General features: G+C 36.3%; 1 protein-coding gene across 1 annotated transcript; it reads left to right on the forward strand.

Moving 5' to 3' along the window:
- The first annotated feature begins 10,366 nt into the window (after positions 1 to 10,366).
- On the forward strand, positions 10,367 to 17,190 carry LOC113056172 (male-specific lethal 1 homolog). The gene is made up of 9 exons (XM_026222740.1): positions 10,367 to 10,652; positions 11,280 to 11,967; positions 12,396 to 12,577; positions 12,657 to 12,967; positions 13,046 to 13,110; positions 13,435 to 13,502; positions 15,632 to 15,759; positions 15,885 to 15,957; positions 16,039 to 17,190. The coding sequence occupies exons 2-9, from the start codon at positions 11,353 to 11,355 to the stop codon at positions 16,127 to 16,129; spliced, it is 1,533 nt and encodes a 510-aa protein (XP_026078525.1). The 5' UTR covers positions 10,367 to 10,652; positions 11,280 to 11,352; the 3' UTR covers positions 16,130 to 17,190.
- The last annotated feature ends 63 nt before the right edge of the window (positions 17,191 to 17,253 follow it).

Raw genomic sequence — 17,253 nt, forward strand, 5'->3', positions numbered from 1 at the left:
CACGTTCAAATTCCCCGCTGCCCTAATGTTAAACAGTTTTATTAAAATGTCCTATGTGACGTCTGTTTTTATATTGTTTATCAACAGTAACGTTATACATATGTATATTGTTTGGATTAACTAGAAGAGTAGACAGACATAAATGTTTATTCATAACCGTACTGAAAATAAGTAAATATTGTTAGCTGATGCTAACTGTCTAGCTAAGATTTTTAATTTTTTATAATGTCCAAATATTTTTATTCAACCACCTATATATATATATATATATATATATATATATATATATATATATATATATATATATATATATATATATGTATGTAGATTACACCTGGGTAGAAAAGAAAGGATGTGATGTTCAGAACATGGTAACTACAGTAATTATCAAAGTGGGAAGAGATGCACCCCGTTTGGCCAGGGGTGTTTTTAAACCACAGACAAGGTTTGAGAAAGAAAAAATCATTATGAAAATATAATTATATTTTCCTTAATGTTCTTCCTAACTTCAGGCCTTATTATCATGTCATATATACAGTACAGACCAAAAGTTCGGACACACCTTCTCATTCAAAGAGTTTTCTTTATTTTCATGACTATGGAAATTGTAGATTCACACTGAAGGCATCAAAACTATGAATTAACACATGTGGAATTATATACATAACAAAAAAGTGTGAAACAACTGAAAATATGTCATATTGTAGGTTCTTCAAAGTAGCCACCTTTTGCTTTGATTACTGCTTTGCACACTCTTGGCATTCTCTTGATGAGCTTCAAGAGGTAGTCACCTGAAATGGTCTTCCAACAGTCTTGAAGGAGTTCCCCGAGAGATGCTTAGCACTTGTTGGCCCTTTTGCCTTCTGTCTGCGGTCCAGCTCACCCCTAAACCATCTCGATTGGGTTCAGGTCCGGTGACTGTGGAGGACAGGTCATCTGACGCAGCACCCCATCACTCTCCTTCTTGGTCAAATAGCCCTTGATGCCTTCAGTGTGACTCTACAATATTCAATAGTCATGAAAATAAAGAAAACTCTTTGAATGAGAAGGTGTGTCCAAACTTTTGGTCTGTACTGTAACTTTGATGTTCTGTAAAACAACAAACTTTAAAATACTTTGTTCTTACTGGTGAAAATCAGATGGTCATCTCTGTTTTCTCTCAGGTACATCACAGTGTAAGCTTCACAGTTAACATCACTCTCATCAGCGTAGTCCATATCAACAACAAAAATATATCTTGACTCCATATAGTGGTTATTTTGGAAAAAAACCCGGGTATTTTGAGCAGTAGGATTATAAAAAGAATATGTGCTAATATAAAATTAAATTAAGTAGCCTATATAAAATTGCAAACATCTATCTTTCAGTACTTTTTTACTTAACTACATAAAAAATCGAGTACTTTTGTACTTTCACTTGAGTAAGATTGAAAAAGGAGTACTTTTACTCTTACTGGAGTAATATTTTATTATATGTATCTGTACTTTTACTCAAGTACTTGACTTGTGTACTTCGTCCACCACTGCATAACTGAGAACTACTGATGGTTAAAATTCTACTTTACCTATATATAGATAAACCTTAATAATGATAATAATAATATAATTCAATGTTTATGTTATAAAATAAAATAAAAACACAAATCAACAGTTTTAAATTCTACAAGTGAATTTATGCATCATTTGGCCATTGTACAGTATGAAAAAGAGGTTCATTTTTAGATTTGCTAAAGATTACATTTTTATTATAAAATGTATTCAACTCTGTGTTTTTAAAGATTATGTAAGTTTAGACGATGGCAAAGGTAAACTAAAAATAAAAATAGATCAAATAAACATGCAATTAAATATCACTGTAAAATAATCTGTAAAAATAAGGGATGTGCTATATTAATATTGATTTTTTTAATCCCATATTCAAACCCATTACATTTTTAGTGTTGTCTGTGCAAATTGTCTGTAAAATTACTGGAGTACATTTCCTTTATTTTTTTACTGCAATATCGACCAATTAACCAAATATAAATGGATTAATGAATGATGCATTTATATAGCACTTTATTGTGTATTGCTGTACACCCATGATAACAAATGTGGTATTATTGAATCCTCAAGAAATCTTACAGTCTAAACTCTAAATCTGCTGAGATACAAAAGAGCAACATCTGAGCAATACGATTTCTCTTATTCATCATTACAGAGACTCAACACAGAGACAGACTCTTTCTTTCTCCTCGTGAAGCGGTTATACATCTGACAGGTGCTCTCCTTTCGGCCAGATTGCTTTGAGGGACAGCAGCAACTGTTGTGTCCACCTGTCTTTCCTCCTTCGTTTTCTTTTTTCCCCTTTTCTTTTTAATCTCTGTGAAAACAGCTTCACACTGAACACATTGTGCTTATTGGTCACTGAGGGTTTGATGTTATGTTGGAGTATCAGGATTTTAACAGAAGATGAAACAGTCAATGTCACTGGGCAAGGCTGATATTAAATCTGTCACGGACCACGGTAAGGTTCATTTACAGACACACAAATCATGCAGTCACACTAACACAGCCCTGCAGGGCCCCCTAGTGCTGCTGAAAAGCCACTAAAATGGGAATGAGCATGCATGCTCACATATGCATGCATACCTGTACACTTCTTTGATACTTGACAGGTTGTGTTTTCTTTCACTCTTTGCTGAATGCCTTCCAAAACATTTGCTGACTGAGAGTTTTCAAGATTATTCACAAGAATATGAACATCAGTGTAGTTTGTTTTAAGGCTTTCAAGATCACATATGGAGAGGTGATGCCAAGAGAGGGAGGAAATGCATACATACATGCATACAATTATTAAACAATTCAATAAAAAGAATGGTGTACATCCACTGAAATAAAAATGTTTGGAAAGATTAAATCATGAAATCTTTTAGTCCATCTTAAGCTTTGATGTTAACAGCTGACAAAATGAACTTTTAGTTGTTTTCCAAATTTAATATTTACTGTCATCAAAGATTTTTGACAACTATGTTAAACTACACCAATTTTTGTCAAATCTTCAGATGAAAGATTCCCTTCTCCTACAGCCTTCGAATGACAAGCGTGTAGCAAATCATGGTTAAAAATGTGTGAGTCCAATATCTCCAGTCCAAATTTGTTTCACTATGAAATATGTCAACATAAAGAATTACGGTGCTTGTCAAGCAATATCATCATGTGTACATATACTATATCCAGCTCAATACATTGAAATCCAAAGGTGCTAAATGGTTTAACTAAACTATAAACTGTAACTCAAGGCATTGATCACATTGGGCTGCTTACTGGCGGAAAAGCTATAAGAGTTTTGATTATAGCAACACTGAGTTAGCTGAGTTAGTGGTATTGATGTATGTTGCTCTCCTGAGGAATGCAGAACACATGTTGTATGAACAAGCAGTCTGAAAAATGAAAGAAAGGCATTTGCCCTCTAGTTTCACTCCAATACTGATAATTAAAAAAGGATATACTGAGAGATCTGAGAGTCTATGACATCATTTGACATTTTGTTTAAAAACACACATGCACACAACACACGTAAATCAAGATGTTCCTGCTGCTAAGAAATGGCAAATATAGCCCTGCTCTACTAGTGCTAAAGACATGAATGATATCTAAAATCAAGTGGCATTTTGAGGAGAGGTGGTGATATTTATTGTAAGTGATCAGACTTGCGATTTTTATCTGATGGACAATAAAACAGGCAAAAATCTAATTGATATGGAGATTCATATAGTCATATAATATGTATTTACACATGTAACAAGCTAAAAAAAAACAGGACACTTCTGAAACTGAATAGCATTGTATAATCTTGCATATAAGACACAAATCTAGCTTGTTTAACATCTATTGTTTCAGAAGGGTGAAATTGAAAGCACATTTATGTAATTTGGCATGAGAATGGAAATACTCCACTGTTCTGTTTCTCTTCAAAAGGGGAGGTGCCCATAATCAGTGCTCAAGGTTTGAGATTAACTGAGGAATCTTTCGGGTTTAAGTCATTTCTGTTATTTAAAACTCAAAAGATATTTCACATGGGATGCACATTACAAGGAATGTTCCCAGTTCAATACAGGTTAAGCCTATTTGAGAGCATTTGTGGCATCATGTTGAATGCTCCACATTTCTGCTTTTAAACCCTCCAAAAAATGATCCTATTGCAATTGTGAGTACTTTATCATAACCTTGATTAAAGAAAACGTTTATTTAGATTTCTTGATTAAACAAAGGACGAGTCAAAATTATTTCTTGTGCTAATCAAACTATGCCCCAAATGCTGTCAACTGAACTTGTATTGAACCCTGAATATTTACTGATCAATAGTGAGTTGCAAAAAGGTTTGAGAATAACCTCACTTAATCATGCAAACTGATGCTGACACACACACACACACACACCTGGACTGGATATAATTCAAAAAATGCAGATTGCTTATTTCCCTGCAAAGAAAACAAACGTTTTCTCAGAAAATTAGTCCTTTCTTATTTGAGCTTTACTCAACACTCACTTTTGTGATCAAAAGCACCACAACCTAATGTTTACCAAATGCGTGAGTGATATTTTAAGTGCTTTGCTATGCAAGGTCCCATGCCTTTTGATAAAGCATACTGAGAAAGAGCATGACATTTACCGGCATGTGAACACACACACAAACATTTACATCCTTATTTCAGACTCTCAAACGGGAGCAGGGAAATCCCATCATGCTGGCTGGTAGTTTTCTGTGTTTTCTATATTCAGGGACATCAACATAAAATCCATATCCCTGCCTGCTTGAAATTATGTCTTATCAAAATAATGTTTGGACTTATCTAGGAAATGGGAAGAAGCACTTGTGCTCTTGCTTTGCACTTTTAACAGGAAACATACAAGCATGAAAAAGAAAATCCCTTGCCTCTCAACACATCAGTTTATATCTTGCACATCAATCCCAGGCCTGGCACAATGCTAAACCTGGATCACAGGCTGCATAAACCACAGCTCATTGATATAGACTCTGGCATGGGCACATTCATCTTCTTCCCAGCTCCCATATGTTACTGATCACCGTAGAACCTATCTGATTTACACCCCCTCATCTCTTGTGTTTGAAAGGGTCAAAAGCCAAGATTCTAATTATGGTTAATTGAAATTGCTTGTGAAATTGGGCTTCTGAGATGGTGACGACATGTTGGGGTTATAACGGTGTGAGCTGCAGAGCTGGAATACAGCCAAGAACGGTTTCAGGTTTTAGTCTTCATCCTTTATCTGTATATAATATTTCTCTCACCTGGCCTGAAGCATTCCAATACTAACTATTTTGCCATAATATCATGCCAGCTGTCACAGACAGAAGAGTTGAACTAGTTGTCACAGTTTTTACTTCAATGGATATTTTTCAGGATTGGCACCAATACCATAATACCATAAAATATAGGGTACAAAGAAATTGGACAGTTTTCACTGTTATTGTCTATTGGAAAAATACAACACATAAGGACTTGCTATTAAATAGCCTATTTAAGATTTGTAAACAATAAAAGAATTATGAAATAGTAATAAAAAGTAATAAAAAAACATCATCATTTTCCTTACTTTTGTTCTTCATTTGATTTATTTTTGTGCCTTTACATTCTCCTCTCTCAGTCTTTCTTTTTAAATATGGTCTGCGCTGTAGACAGACACACAACCCCTGTAATGATGGCTCTGGCAGCCTGCATCTCTGGCTGTCTGGAGAAGTCCCAGTTAAGACAGATGTGCACCCCAGGTCACAGTACCTCAAACTAGGTATGTTAGTCAGCAACAGTAGGCCTCCTTATCCCAATGTTTAACCCTTACCCACCTTGGCATTAATACAGAAGGAGGTGAAGTGTGGTGACCACCCTAACCATTCTCTAATATTAGGACAAAGAGACAAACATGTTTAGTGACAGCTTAAAGTTAATTCTGAGAGCCTGATAGCTTAGAGCGGTGATACTAGTTAGTCTCATATGGGAAGGGAAGAATTACAGCAGAAACAAACAATATATATGTTTATTCAAGTCTGGACCTAAAGTACAACTAAAAAAAAAGTTCAGCAAAAGATATTTAAGGCCTCTTGTGAATGTGCCTATTAGCTTTTGTCCTTATAGCCATTTATTTTATGGAATAAAGCATACTGAATATTCACCTTGGTGAAGAACTCACCCAGGATTTTTACATTAACATCAGAACTCCAGCTGACATTCTTCTTGAGCCAAGCAAGATCTCCCACTGCTTTTACACCTGAAGCCCCCTCTCTCTATCTCTCATTTTTTCTCTCTCTCTCTCTCAGAACAAGAAAAAAACTCGCGTTCTCTCTCCTTTCTTTCACCAGAAGGTATGCATCTGATTTTGCCAGAGAAAACTGAGACTTAAGCAACACTTCATGTTCCGTAACATGGTTTTACACGCAATAGTTCTGATAAAAACCTTTTGCATAAACAACAGTCTACAGATATGAAGAGATGTTTATATTATGAATATAACCAAATGACTGTAGCAACATTATCCCTTTAATTCACTTATATATATATGTGTGTGTGTAGGTTATGTTTTTTTTGTCTATTTTACAATGTATAAATATCACAAACATAGCAACAATATTCCTGTTATGTCAGTACTGGCCTCATTTCTATGACACAGTTTACAGTTACCCAGATCAACAGTCATGGCGTTATCATTTGTGATGGTAGATTTTAGAATATATCAAACTGCTGGATGTCGCGACTGACCAATCAAAATGAAGTACTTCAGAGCGCAATATAATAAAAAGACATGATCTTTAATGAGGCACCAACATTTTTTAATTCATACATTTGATACTTTGACATCAAAATACACATAAACATTGTCTTCACTTTATCAATCATCCGTTCAAATTAAGGCATTCATCAATTAATTTGTGCAATTTATATAAAACTGCTCCAAATGAGACAGATATGGGCTTCATTAGTTTCTTTAATGCTTAGGTCTATTCATCCAAGTGAGGGCATGACTGGAGAGCATCATGCTGATGGATATTCAGATGCACATACAAAGATGACCACCTTTTCAGATAGCATATTCATGAAACACAAAGGTAGAACTCTGATCCTGAACATCTGACTGCAGTTTCAGTGGTAAAAGATCTCATAGATCTTGCCTGCATAGCTACAGACCTGTCTCTAATAATCAATAACAGATCAATCAAAACAGTCTAAAGCTGGGAAGCCCTGCACCATCCAGACAGCTATTGGTTTAAATATCAGAAAATACACATCTTCAAAAGATGACATCGGAAAAAAAAATGTATTCCCATGCCTGTTCTGGCTTTCATTTCCTTCTTTGGGAGAAGGGTGTGTATGAATGTGTGTGTAGACCTGGAAGCTTGGGCAGAACGTCACATGGCTCTGGTTTAGGTGGAAAATCAAACACAGTTGTGGGCATGCACCAATTTAACCAAAATAGGTGCTTTAATCATTTTTATGGATGGTGGGAGTTTACAACCTTTACGTATTTATGTACTCTCAGACTAGGAGAGAGGCATAAATCAAGTGGTCCGCTGCAGGAGAGGAGAAGAGATTGGAATAAAGGACAGAGGAGGAGATGGAAGGACAGAAAATGAAAGCGAGATCCAAGAGAAAAAAGGTTAGAAGTACAGAAAAGCATGATTAAAAAAAAATTGACAAAGCTGTCCTAGTTTATTCAAACATCACTCAAAATTATTAGATATCTGATAGAAGCTTAGTGAAATTCATTTTGATTATTTATAATTACACTGAAGGACTCTACATCTACTCTTAATGTGGGTGGGATAGGGTGCCAAAAGCCAGGTAATTCACCTTCATTAGTTTAAATGAACAGAACCCATTAGTCTCCTTTATTACAGACTCATTAGCTATTAGATAACGGCCAGGTGTTGGCATGCAAAAAAACAGCGATTTTGTCACCTTAGAGTGAACTTTGTTGTGATGGAACTCAAAAAGCTTTCTCCATCCCTCCCACACAGAGTATTTTACAAGTTAACCGCTGCAGGAATAATAATAGGGTTGGTTTTTGGAGGTTGAAAAAAATAAATAAATAAAAAACGGGCCGGGTCCTTGAGCTGTAAACCTGAATTAGGAGTGTTGTTTTTGTTTCCATGGCTTTCGAAGCTCCACTGAGAGCTCATGGAGAATTGATTGTGTCTGAGTCACTCCCTCCACCTGGTTACGAGGCCTTTTTGTTTGTTTTTCGCCCATTTGCTTGTCGGCCCAAAGAGGTACGTCTGACCCCTTTGTCTCCCCTCAGACCACACTCACATTCACATTTTGGTAATTAATAAAAGTCATTGTTTCGCATAGAGCTTATGGAGACTAAAGGCAGGGCAGTAAAATGCCAGTTCAAAACAATGAGGGAGGTATAGCTCTAAAAGAAACAGATATCCACCAATGAAAAGCATGAATAGAAAAAGAGCATTGATAAAGTGCTGAATACATCGTTTTGATCTGTTACATAAAGCGATCTGGGATGATGTCCTAATTCTGGCAGAGAAGAAATCAGTGAATGTAAAAATATGGACGAGCACAGTATTCCCCAACCTCCAGGATCCACTGTTCTGAATCGACCCCTTTGGCTAAACCCGAACCTATTTAACATCGGGCTGAAGGCTGGCGGCCAAACATGCTAACTGTGCAGAAAGAGATTACAGAGTCTCCACTGTGCCAAACTGTGTTGAAATTAACCCAGTAATCAGAAACATTATGTTCTTATAGGGAAGCGCCCAGGCGACTGGCAGATGGCAAAGAGCATTAGAAAGATACCTGCCAAACGTTAGCCTGCTCTCTTCTCCATGATGTGAAAGCCTTTGTGATGAGGAGAGAGGGGCACCCCTGTGTGTCTGCAGCATATGGTGGGGTAAATATTGACTGATATTATAATTATGAACAGCATAATCTAATAATTAATCATGCACATGCTCACATATTCAATACTCAAGCAGACACATACTGTAGGAGAGCCTTTGAAAATTATGCTGGCAGAGAGAATATGACAGATGACACAAGATCTGTAGCTGTCTAATGTGCACATTTGCTTCAATATTGCAATGCAAACCATGATAAGTGAAGAGTCACTTATGCTTCTGTTTCTCTCTCTACCTCTTTTTATATATATTTTTCCCTTTTTTCTGTTCTGTGTAGAAGAATATTGCAATACGGACATAAACAGCTTGTGAACATAGAGAAGCAGATTCATATACACACTGATCTGAATCTGATCCATTAGTCTTTTAACTCACCTCAGATTGCATAAGTCAAGTGAGATAATGAGCTTCAGGTTCTCTCAGTTTCTCAGAGAGAAAGCGCTCTGATTAGTGTTATGCAGTCTAATATAGACTAATGCAGCTGATTAAACTGAACCTCAATATATCTACACAACTGTATGTGTTTATATCGTTTAAGACACATATTACTCTGTGGCCCAGTGGTAATTAAAAAAAAACATCACTAACATCATAACTGCATTTGGAACATGCAGACGGTGGATAATGAAATAAAACGACACAACTTGATTTCCTTTTTAAAGTGCCCCTCTTTCTGGGTTGCATCAAAACTACGAGAGAACGAGTTAGAAAAGTATTATCAGTTGTACTATATCTCCCCCTGCTGGTGACACTAGTTAAACACATGTAAATCATCTCATGCCGCTGAAAGCAGTATGTGAAATTAGATCCATTTGAATGTGATTTTTGAAATCATTATATTTTCTAATTTTTCATTCTTCCTTATCAGCTAATACATATGAACGATTTTTACGAGTGTAGATTTTTTTTTACTAATTTCAAACACACAAAAACAATGTATCCTGGAAAAAAGGTTTACATGTTTGTAATATACAGATTTTGTACAAAACACACAAAAAGTATCAACAATACTATCAATGTCAACAGAATACAGAGAAAAATAGCTTTCGCTAATTTGCAAAAACTGATAAGGATTTTTTTTAAGCAGAAGACAGAAGAAACACGATACGAGAGTATACAAATTAAGAGTCATGGCAAATTGACGTCGTTCTGCTTGCTTTTTTAACTGAAGATGAAATTATGTTGAGATAAGTTTTAAATTATTTTAAAAAGATGGGGGAAATCGGTTGCTGTTAGTGAACTTACATTTGTGGATATAAATTTTGCAGAGATACATTTATAACAAAGCAAGCATTGTTTTAGTGAAATAATAATCATATATTGTAATTAAATAATGTCTTTAAAATTATGGATCCGTGTAATAATAATAATAATAATAATAATAATAATAATAATAATAATAATAATAATAATAATGATGAACCGAACGGAGTGCAAAACGTCAGAGGAAATGACGCTTCAAGTGTGCACAGCATGATCATGTTCTCCATATTTTTCCCTCAGACGGGTAACTAGCGTTCCCATGCCAGAACTATCCTGACAAGTTTACATATGTTAAAGTAACTTTACTCAGTTTTAGTACATAGAACAATTTATACGCACACTGTCTTTTAATATCGCTGGAAAGACTCGTCACTCTGAATGTAAACACGTCCTGAGACGGCGCATGCGCACTGAGTCGAACGCGCTCCTAGGTTGAGACATTGTGCAGATTCAAGCCAGAAAATGGGGGACAAACAACAATAAAAGTAAAGTAAAATGCTTAATCACAACGCGTTTCTTCAGATCATTAGGTGTTTGCCGTGAGCGAAATGTAACTCTGTAAGAAATGCGGCAAGGATTCAAACTCTTAGTGCAGCGAAAACCACTTAATATTTGATTACCTTTTTGCTAACAGCGGCTAGCTAGCAATGAGGATCAAAATGGAGGCGCGCTATTTATTATTAGCTCCGAGTTAAAATGGTTCATACCTCTTGAACGATATGCATCATAGCGTTTAATAAGCAGATTCGCTTGTAGCTTTAGTATTATTGTAATAGATGTGTGCATGTCTTCACTCAATACCAACCGGTAGTGAGCTGCAGTAATCTGTTGTTTATGACCAAACATCTGATTTATAGACTGTTAAACAACTTAATATCCTAAAATATATTATGTGAATGGTTTTAATGTTTTATTTTGTCTATGCTTACCCAGTAGATTTATTTAACTTTATACAGAAGGTTTGGGTCATGTATAGACAGGAAGGATATTCTTACAGTCCACAAACTTCCCCAGAATTCAAAGAGATCCTCAAAACAATGATTTTGGAATCAACATATCCGTCACTTTGTTATGATATTGATTCTAATTTATTGATTTATATTCTTGTACAGGTTTGCAGACACACCATTGTTGATATCAACTCTATAGGAGCCATGGTTCTTATAGTAGAGGCTTTTGTTCGCCATGAATATGCGACCCGAATGCTTTTCTAAAGTGGGATTGTACTCCGACAACTGTGACTTAAGGCCATCTCAAACAATACACCCAGTTAGTGTCCAAAGAGAGATTGGAGATCCTTTTGGTGACACTCCTGACAGGACCAGACAGCATCCGATCTTGGACAAGACTCTGGGTGGGAAAGCTGAACGGACCTCATTGCCTTTAAAGCCTGGCAGAGAGTTGGCTGTCGCTTCAGAGGCTGGCTCTGTGGGCACAGAAACACTGTCATCTCAAACTAAACAAATGGGGGGTGAAGGCACCCCTGTAAAAAGTAAAACTCCTCTTGGACAGACCAACGCCATTGATAACAAGCCAGAGTTTGTATCCATGAATTCACATAGTAATTCTAGAGACCCCGTGGGTGAGAAAAGTGCAAAAGGGTTAGAGACTATGGGGGTGTCTAATGAACACTTGGAGGGCAAAAGGACGAATATGCGGAAACTCGCCAGTCATCCTCACGCACAAGCCACTTGCCTGAAACAGCTGCTTTTGCTTCAGCTGGACTTGATAGAGCAACAACAGCAACAGCTGCAGTCTAAAGACAAGGAAATAGATGAACTCAAATCAGACAGAGACACGGTATGTATGCAAGCGCTGGGGTCAGTAAGATTTTTTTAAATGATCACAAATTTAAAAGCTTTCCATTCTTCCAAAAAGTCCTGGAAAAAAGATGCATCACAGTTTCCACAAAAATATTGAGCTGCACAACTGTCAATATTTCAAAAATTTATTTAAAATAACTGATAATATTTCACAATAATACTCAGTTTACTGTATTTTTTTTTTTTAATAAATGCAGCCTTGTGAGCACAAGACCCTTCTTTCATTTAAAAAAAAAATATATATATAATTTTTTTTTAAAAAATTTACAAATCCCAAACATTTGAATGATATTTTACAGTTCATCTTTTGTGGTATATTGACTCATGACATTGTTTTTTTTTCTGATTTAGCAGCATAAAATTGATTAATGGTTTATACTATCCATTTTTTCTGCTTTGAAACAGTTGCTTGCCCGTATTGAGCGGATGGAGCGCCGTTTGCAGTTGTTAAGTAAGGAACCTCGTGACAAGAGGCTCTTCCAGCCACTAGAAAGATGGGTTCCTGACACAGATGACTTTTGGGAAACACAATCAGGTGACAGCACTCAAACTCAGGCATCTAAGTCAAGTGGCAAAGTGCAAAAGAGGTAAGACTGGGAAATTCACCTGTTGGTCACTTTTTGTGGCTTCTGCTTGACCTTTGTGACCTGTGAATACTCTGCCTAGGAAGTTCAACTTGTTAGATCCAAAGAATCAGAGGTCAAGGGGTAAGACCTCCAAAATGACCCCCCAAAAATTAGAGACGGAAGGGACATCACCATGTCAGCGTGACCTACGAAACAAGGAGACCCCAGAGAAGACAAATGTCGTGAAATCATCCGGGCAGATGGACCCGCAGCCAGAGGGAGAAGAAGACAGCAAAGAAACGGAAGATCTTCCGTACATGACAACAACTGAGATGTACCTTTGCTGCTGGCAGCAACCTCCGGCCTCTCCATTACGGGATGAGTCTCCAAAGAAGGAAGAGGATGTTGCAAGTACGTGCTTGGCTCAAATGCAAAATGGCAGTTGTAAACATTGATTTACAAATTGTAATAAACAAAATATTTCCTTAGTCCCATCATGGAGGGAAAACATCATGGAACCCCTTCAGGAGGAAGATGCTGTTGACATTCCTGAAGTAAGAGTCATCATTTGCATCATATATGTATTAAACGTAAAATCATTTTACTTCACTCATGTTGTTACAAACTTGTATAAATTGCTTTTTTTTTAAAGAATGTTGGTATCCAAACAATTGATGGTAGCTCTTGACGACCATAGTATTTGTTTCGATGTTACCAGCAACTTGTTTGGTTACCAACGTTCTTGAAAATATATTTTGCATTCAAAAATAAAAAATTAACTTGAGATTGAGTAAATGGCGGCAAAATGTACATTTTTGTGTGAACTATTCCTTAAGTTATGAGGCTATTTGTCATTTTTCTATCTTTTTTTCCTTTAGAATCTTGATGACGGTGTTTTTCTGAAGCGGCACGCAAAGTTAGAACTGGATGAGAAGAGACGAAAAAGGTGAGATTTATTTTTAGACTATTGTTTTCCTGATCTGTGTTTGTGGCATCAACCCATTTTAACCCTTTTGTTTTAGCTTTTTCATGCACATGAGAATCATTCAAATGTTTTTTGAGAGGTTTTGAAATCTCTTGTGCTTACCAAGGCTTCATATAAATACAGTAAAAACATTAATATTGTGAAATATTATTACAATTTAAAATAAACTGAACTAAAGTTTGAAATGTAATCCAAATGATCCACATTTCTGTGATGGCAAAGCTGAATTTTCAGCAGCCATTACTGTAGCATTCAGTGTCACATGATCCTTGCATGACTTGAAATATTTACTTGAGACTAAAATTCATCGATATTCAGCATACCTACTTAAATATATGCATATATAATAACAAAGATATCAATTCCAAATTTAAATGAGTTCTGCACAACAAATACAGGTGCTGGTCATATAATCAGAATATCATCAAAAAGTTGATTTATTTCACTAATTCCGTTCAAAAAGTGAAACTTGTATATTATATTCATTCATTACACACAGACTGATATATTTTCAATGTTTATTTCTTTTTTTCATTTTGATTATTATAACTGACAACTAAGGAAAATCCCAAATTCAGTATCTCAGAAAAATTAGAATATAACTTAAGACCAATACAAAGAAAGGATTTTTAGAAATCTTGGCCAACTAAAAAGTATGAAAATGAAAAGTATGAGCATGTACAGCACTCAATACTTATTTGGGGCTCCTTTTGCCTGAATTACTGCAGCAATGCAGCGTGGCATGAAGTCGATCAGTCTGTGGCACTGCTCAGGTGTTATGAGAGCCCAGGTTGCTCTGATAGTGGCCTTTAGCTCTTCTTCATTGTTGTGTCTGGCATACCGCATCTTCCTCTTCCCAATACCCCATAGATTTTCTATGGGGTTAAGGTCTGGTGAGTTTGCTGGCCAATTAAGAACAGGGATACCACGGTCCTTAAACCAGGTACTGGAAGCTTTGTGCAGGGGCCAAGTGCTGTTGGAAAATGAAATCTGCATCTCCATAAAGTTTGTCAGCAGCAGGAGGCATGAAGTGCTCTAAAACATCCTGGTATATGGCTGTGTTGACCTTGGACCTCAGAAAACACAGTGGACCAACACCAGCAGATGACATGGCACCCCCAACCATCACTGACAGTGGAAACTTTACACTGGACCTCAAGCAACATGGATTGTGTGCCTCTCCTCTCTTCCTCCAGACACTGGGACCCTGATATCCAAAGGAAATGCAAAATTTACTTTCATCAGAGAGCATAACTTTGGGCCACTCAGCAGCAGTCCAGTCCTTTTTGTCTTTAGCCCAAGCGAGATGCTTCTGACGCTGTCTGTTGTTCAAGAGTGGCTTGACACAAGGAATGCGACAGCTGAAACCCATGTCTTGCATACATCTGTGCGTAGTGGTTCTTGAAGCACTGACTCCAGCTGCAGTCCACTCTTTGTGAATCTCCCCCACATTTTTGAATGGGTTTTGTTTCACAATCCTCTCCAGGGTGCGGTTATCCCTATTGCTTGTACACTTTTTTTTCTACCACATCTTTTCCTCCCCTTCGCCTCTCTGTTAATGTGCTTGGACACAGAGCTCTGTGAACAGCCAGCCTCTTTTGCAACGACCTTTTGTGTCGTGCCCTCCTAGTGCAAGATGTCAATGGTCATATTTTGGAAAACTGTCAAATCAGCAGTCTTCCCCATGATTGTGTAGCTTACGAAACTTGACTGAGAGACCATTTAAAGGCTTTGCAGGTGTTTTGAGCTAATTAGCTGATTAGAGTGTGGCACCAGGTGTCTACAATATTGAACCTTTTCACAATATTCTAATTTTCTGAGATACTGAATTTGGGATTTTCCTTAGTTGTCAGTTATAAACATCAAAATTAAAAGAAATAAACATTTGAAATCTATCAGTCTGTGTGTAATAAATGAATATACAAGTTTCTCTTTTTGAATGTAATTAGTGAAATAAACTTTTTGATGGTATTCTAATTATATGACCAGCACCTGTATAGTAATATTTTTCAAATAAAAAGTTCACTGTTTATGTACAGTTATTAACTGCCTGAAACAACACTTGCTTTTGATTTGCATGCTCTTGTTAGATGGGACATTCAGAGAATACGTGAACAGCGTATACTTCAAAGACTGCAGCAGCGCATGGAGAAGAAAAAGACAAATGTTCAGGAGAGCGAGCCAGAATTGTTCTCGTTTTATCCTGATGTGGACAATGGTATGGGTCTTAGATGCATTTTATAAAATATTATTTTTTTATTGATTTTATAAATGCAAAAAGCTGTTATCATATTATATACCATATTTTCTTTATATGTTCCACATTACTTTCCTCTTGTACAGTGGAGGCCATCATGGTAACACCCTTTCTGCCAGTAGTGGCATTTGGTCGGCCTTTGCCCAGTTTGCCTCAACAGTAAGAAATATCTTCAGATTAACATATAACTGCTTTTAATACTGTTTAAGTGTCATATAACAATCATTTGCTGTCTGCCAGAAATTTTGAGCTGCCCTGGCTTGATGAAAGAAGTCGATGTCGCATTGAAAACCAGAAGAAACAAACTCCCCACAGGACATGTCGGAAATGAGTTGCACATATTCTTACTATGTGTCTTGAGTTGATTACCATACAGAGGAATGCTACTTCATGTCCTGTAACAGAACATGGGGTTGAAGGAGGCAAAGCAGCTGTGTATTCATTTTATTGTGCCCTGATAATAAAGCACTAACTGCCCGGCTAACTGCTATTTCAGTTCCCTCACAGTCAGTGTGTGGCCTTGATTAAATCCTCTTCTTGTTGTCCTGTGCTGTGTACTTTCATTGAGGCTAAGTGATATTGATCATTGCAGGCTTCCCTGCAAATACTGTTTTAATGTGCACTAGACTGTGGGTATGGAGTACTGCTGCACATTTGCATGTAATGCCTCAATGTTTGTGTTGAGAGTGACTTTAAAGAGCTTTTGCAAATGTTTTTGTGCATGAATGTCTTGATGAATCTTATGCCTAAAAAAAGTACATATTTTTGTAAGCATAGTGTAGTTGTTTAGAGGGAAAGAAATTGTCAGGATTGGCATAAGGATGCTAAAATGCATTGATGAATGCTCTGTTGTAAAATAGTAGGTATGAATTGAGTGTATGGCCATTCAAGTGTCTCCGAAGACAATGACCTTAACGTTATTTTTGGATCAGTTAGTTGGTCTGTTGATGTTGTTTTTGTTGTAACTCAACTTTCTTATTGAAAATACATTTATTTTATCTTAAAACCTTATCCATGTCCAGAAGTGTTGCTAGTCATTATTCATTTTGCATAAATTCTGTGTGTCACAGGATTTATTTCAGGGCATTTCCTAAAGATATTTTTGTTCTAACCTAAAATTAATAACCTGATTTTGTGTGTAAATGTGTTGATTCTGTGAGCACCACACAAGTTTTTTTTTTTTTTTTTTTGAATGTCTGAAACTGGACCTCTGTAAATATCTTTAGACACATTGGCTGTAAATAAGGAAAACATTGCTGTTATTTTTTAATTTAATTTCAGAAAAGTGTTGTTTGTTCAGCATAGATATTATATTGATAGCATTATTTACAAAGTAATACATTTTGTTTTTCAGAAAAAAAATTAAAACTCACTTTGTGATTTCCTAATTGACACTCAGTTTTTAATGTCTTACGTGTCCATGTTTGTTATTACTGTAGTATTTATTTTATTATT

The sequence above is a fragment of the Carassius auratus genome, chromosome 37 (assembly GCF_003368295.1).
Source record: "Carassius auratus strain Wakin chromosome 37, ASM336829v1, whole genome shotgun sequence".
In the NCBI taxonomy this organism is placed as follows: Eukaryota; Metazoa; Chordata; class Actinopteri; order Cypriniformes; family Cyprinidae; genus Carassius; species Carassius auratus.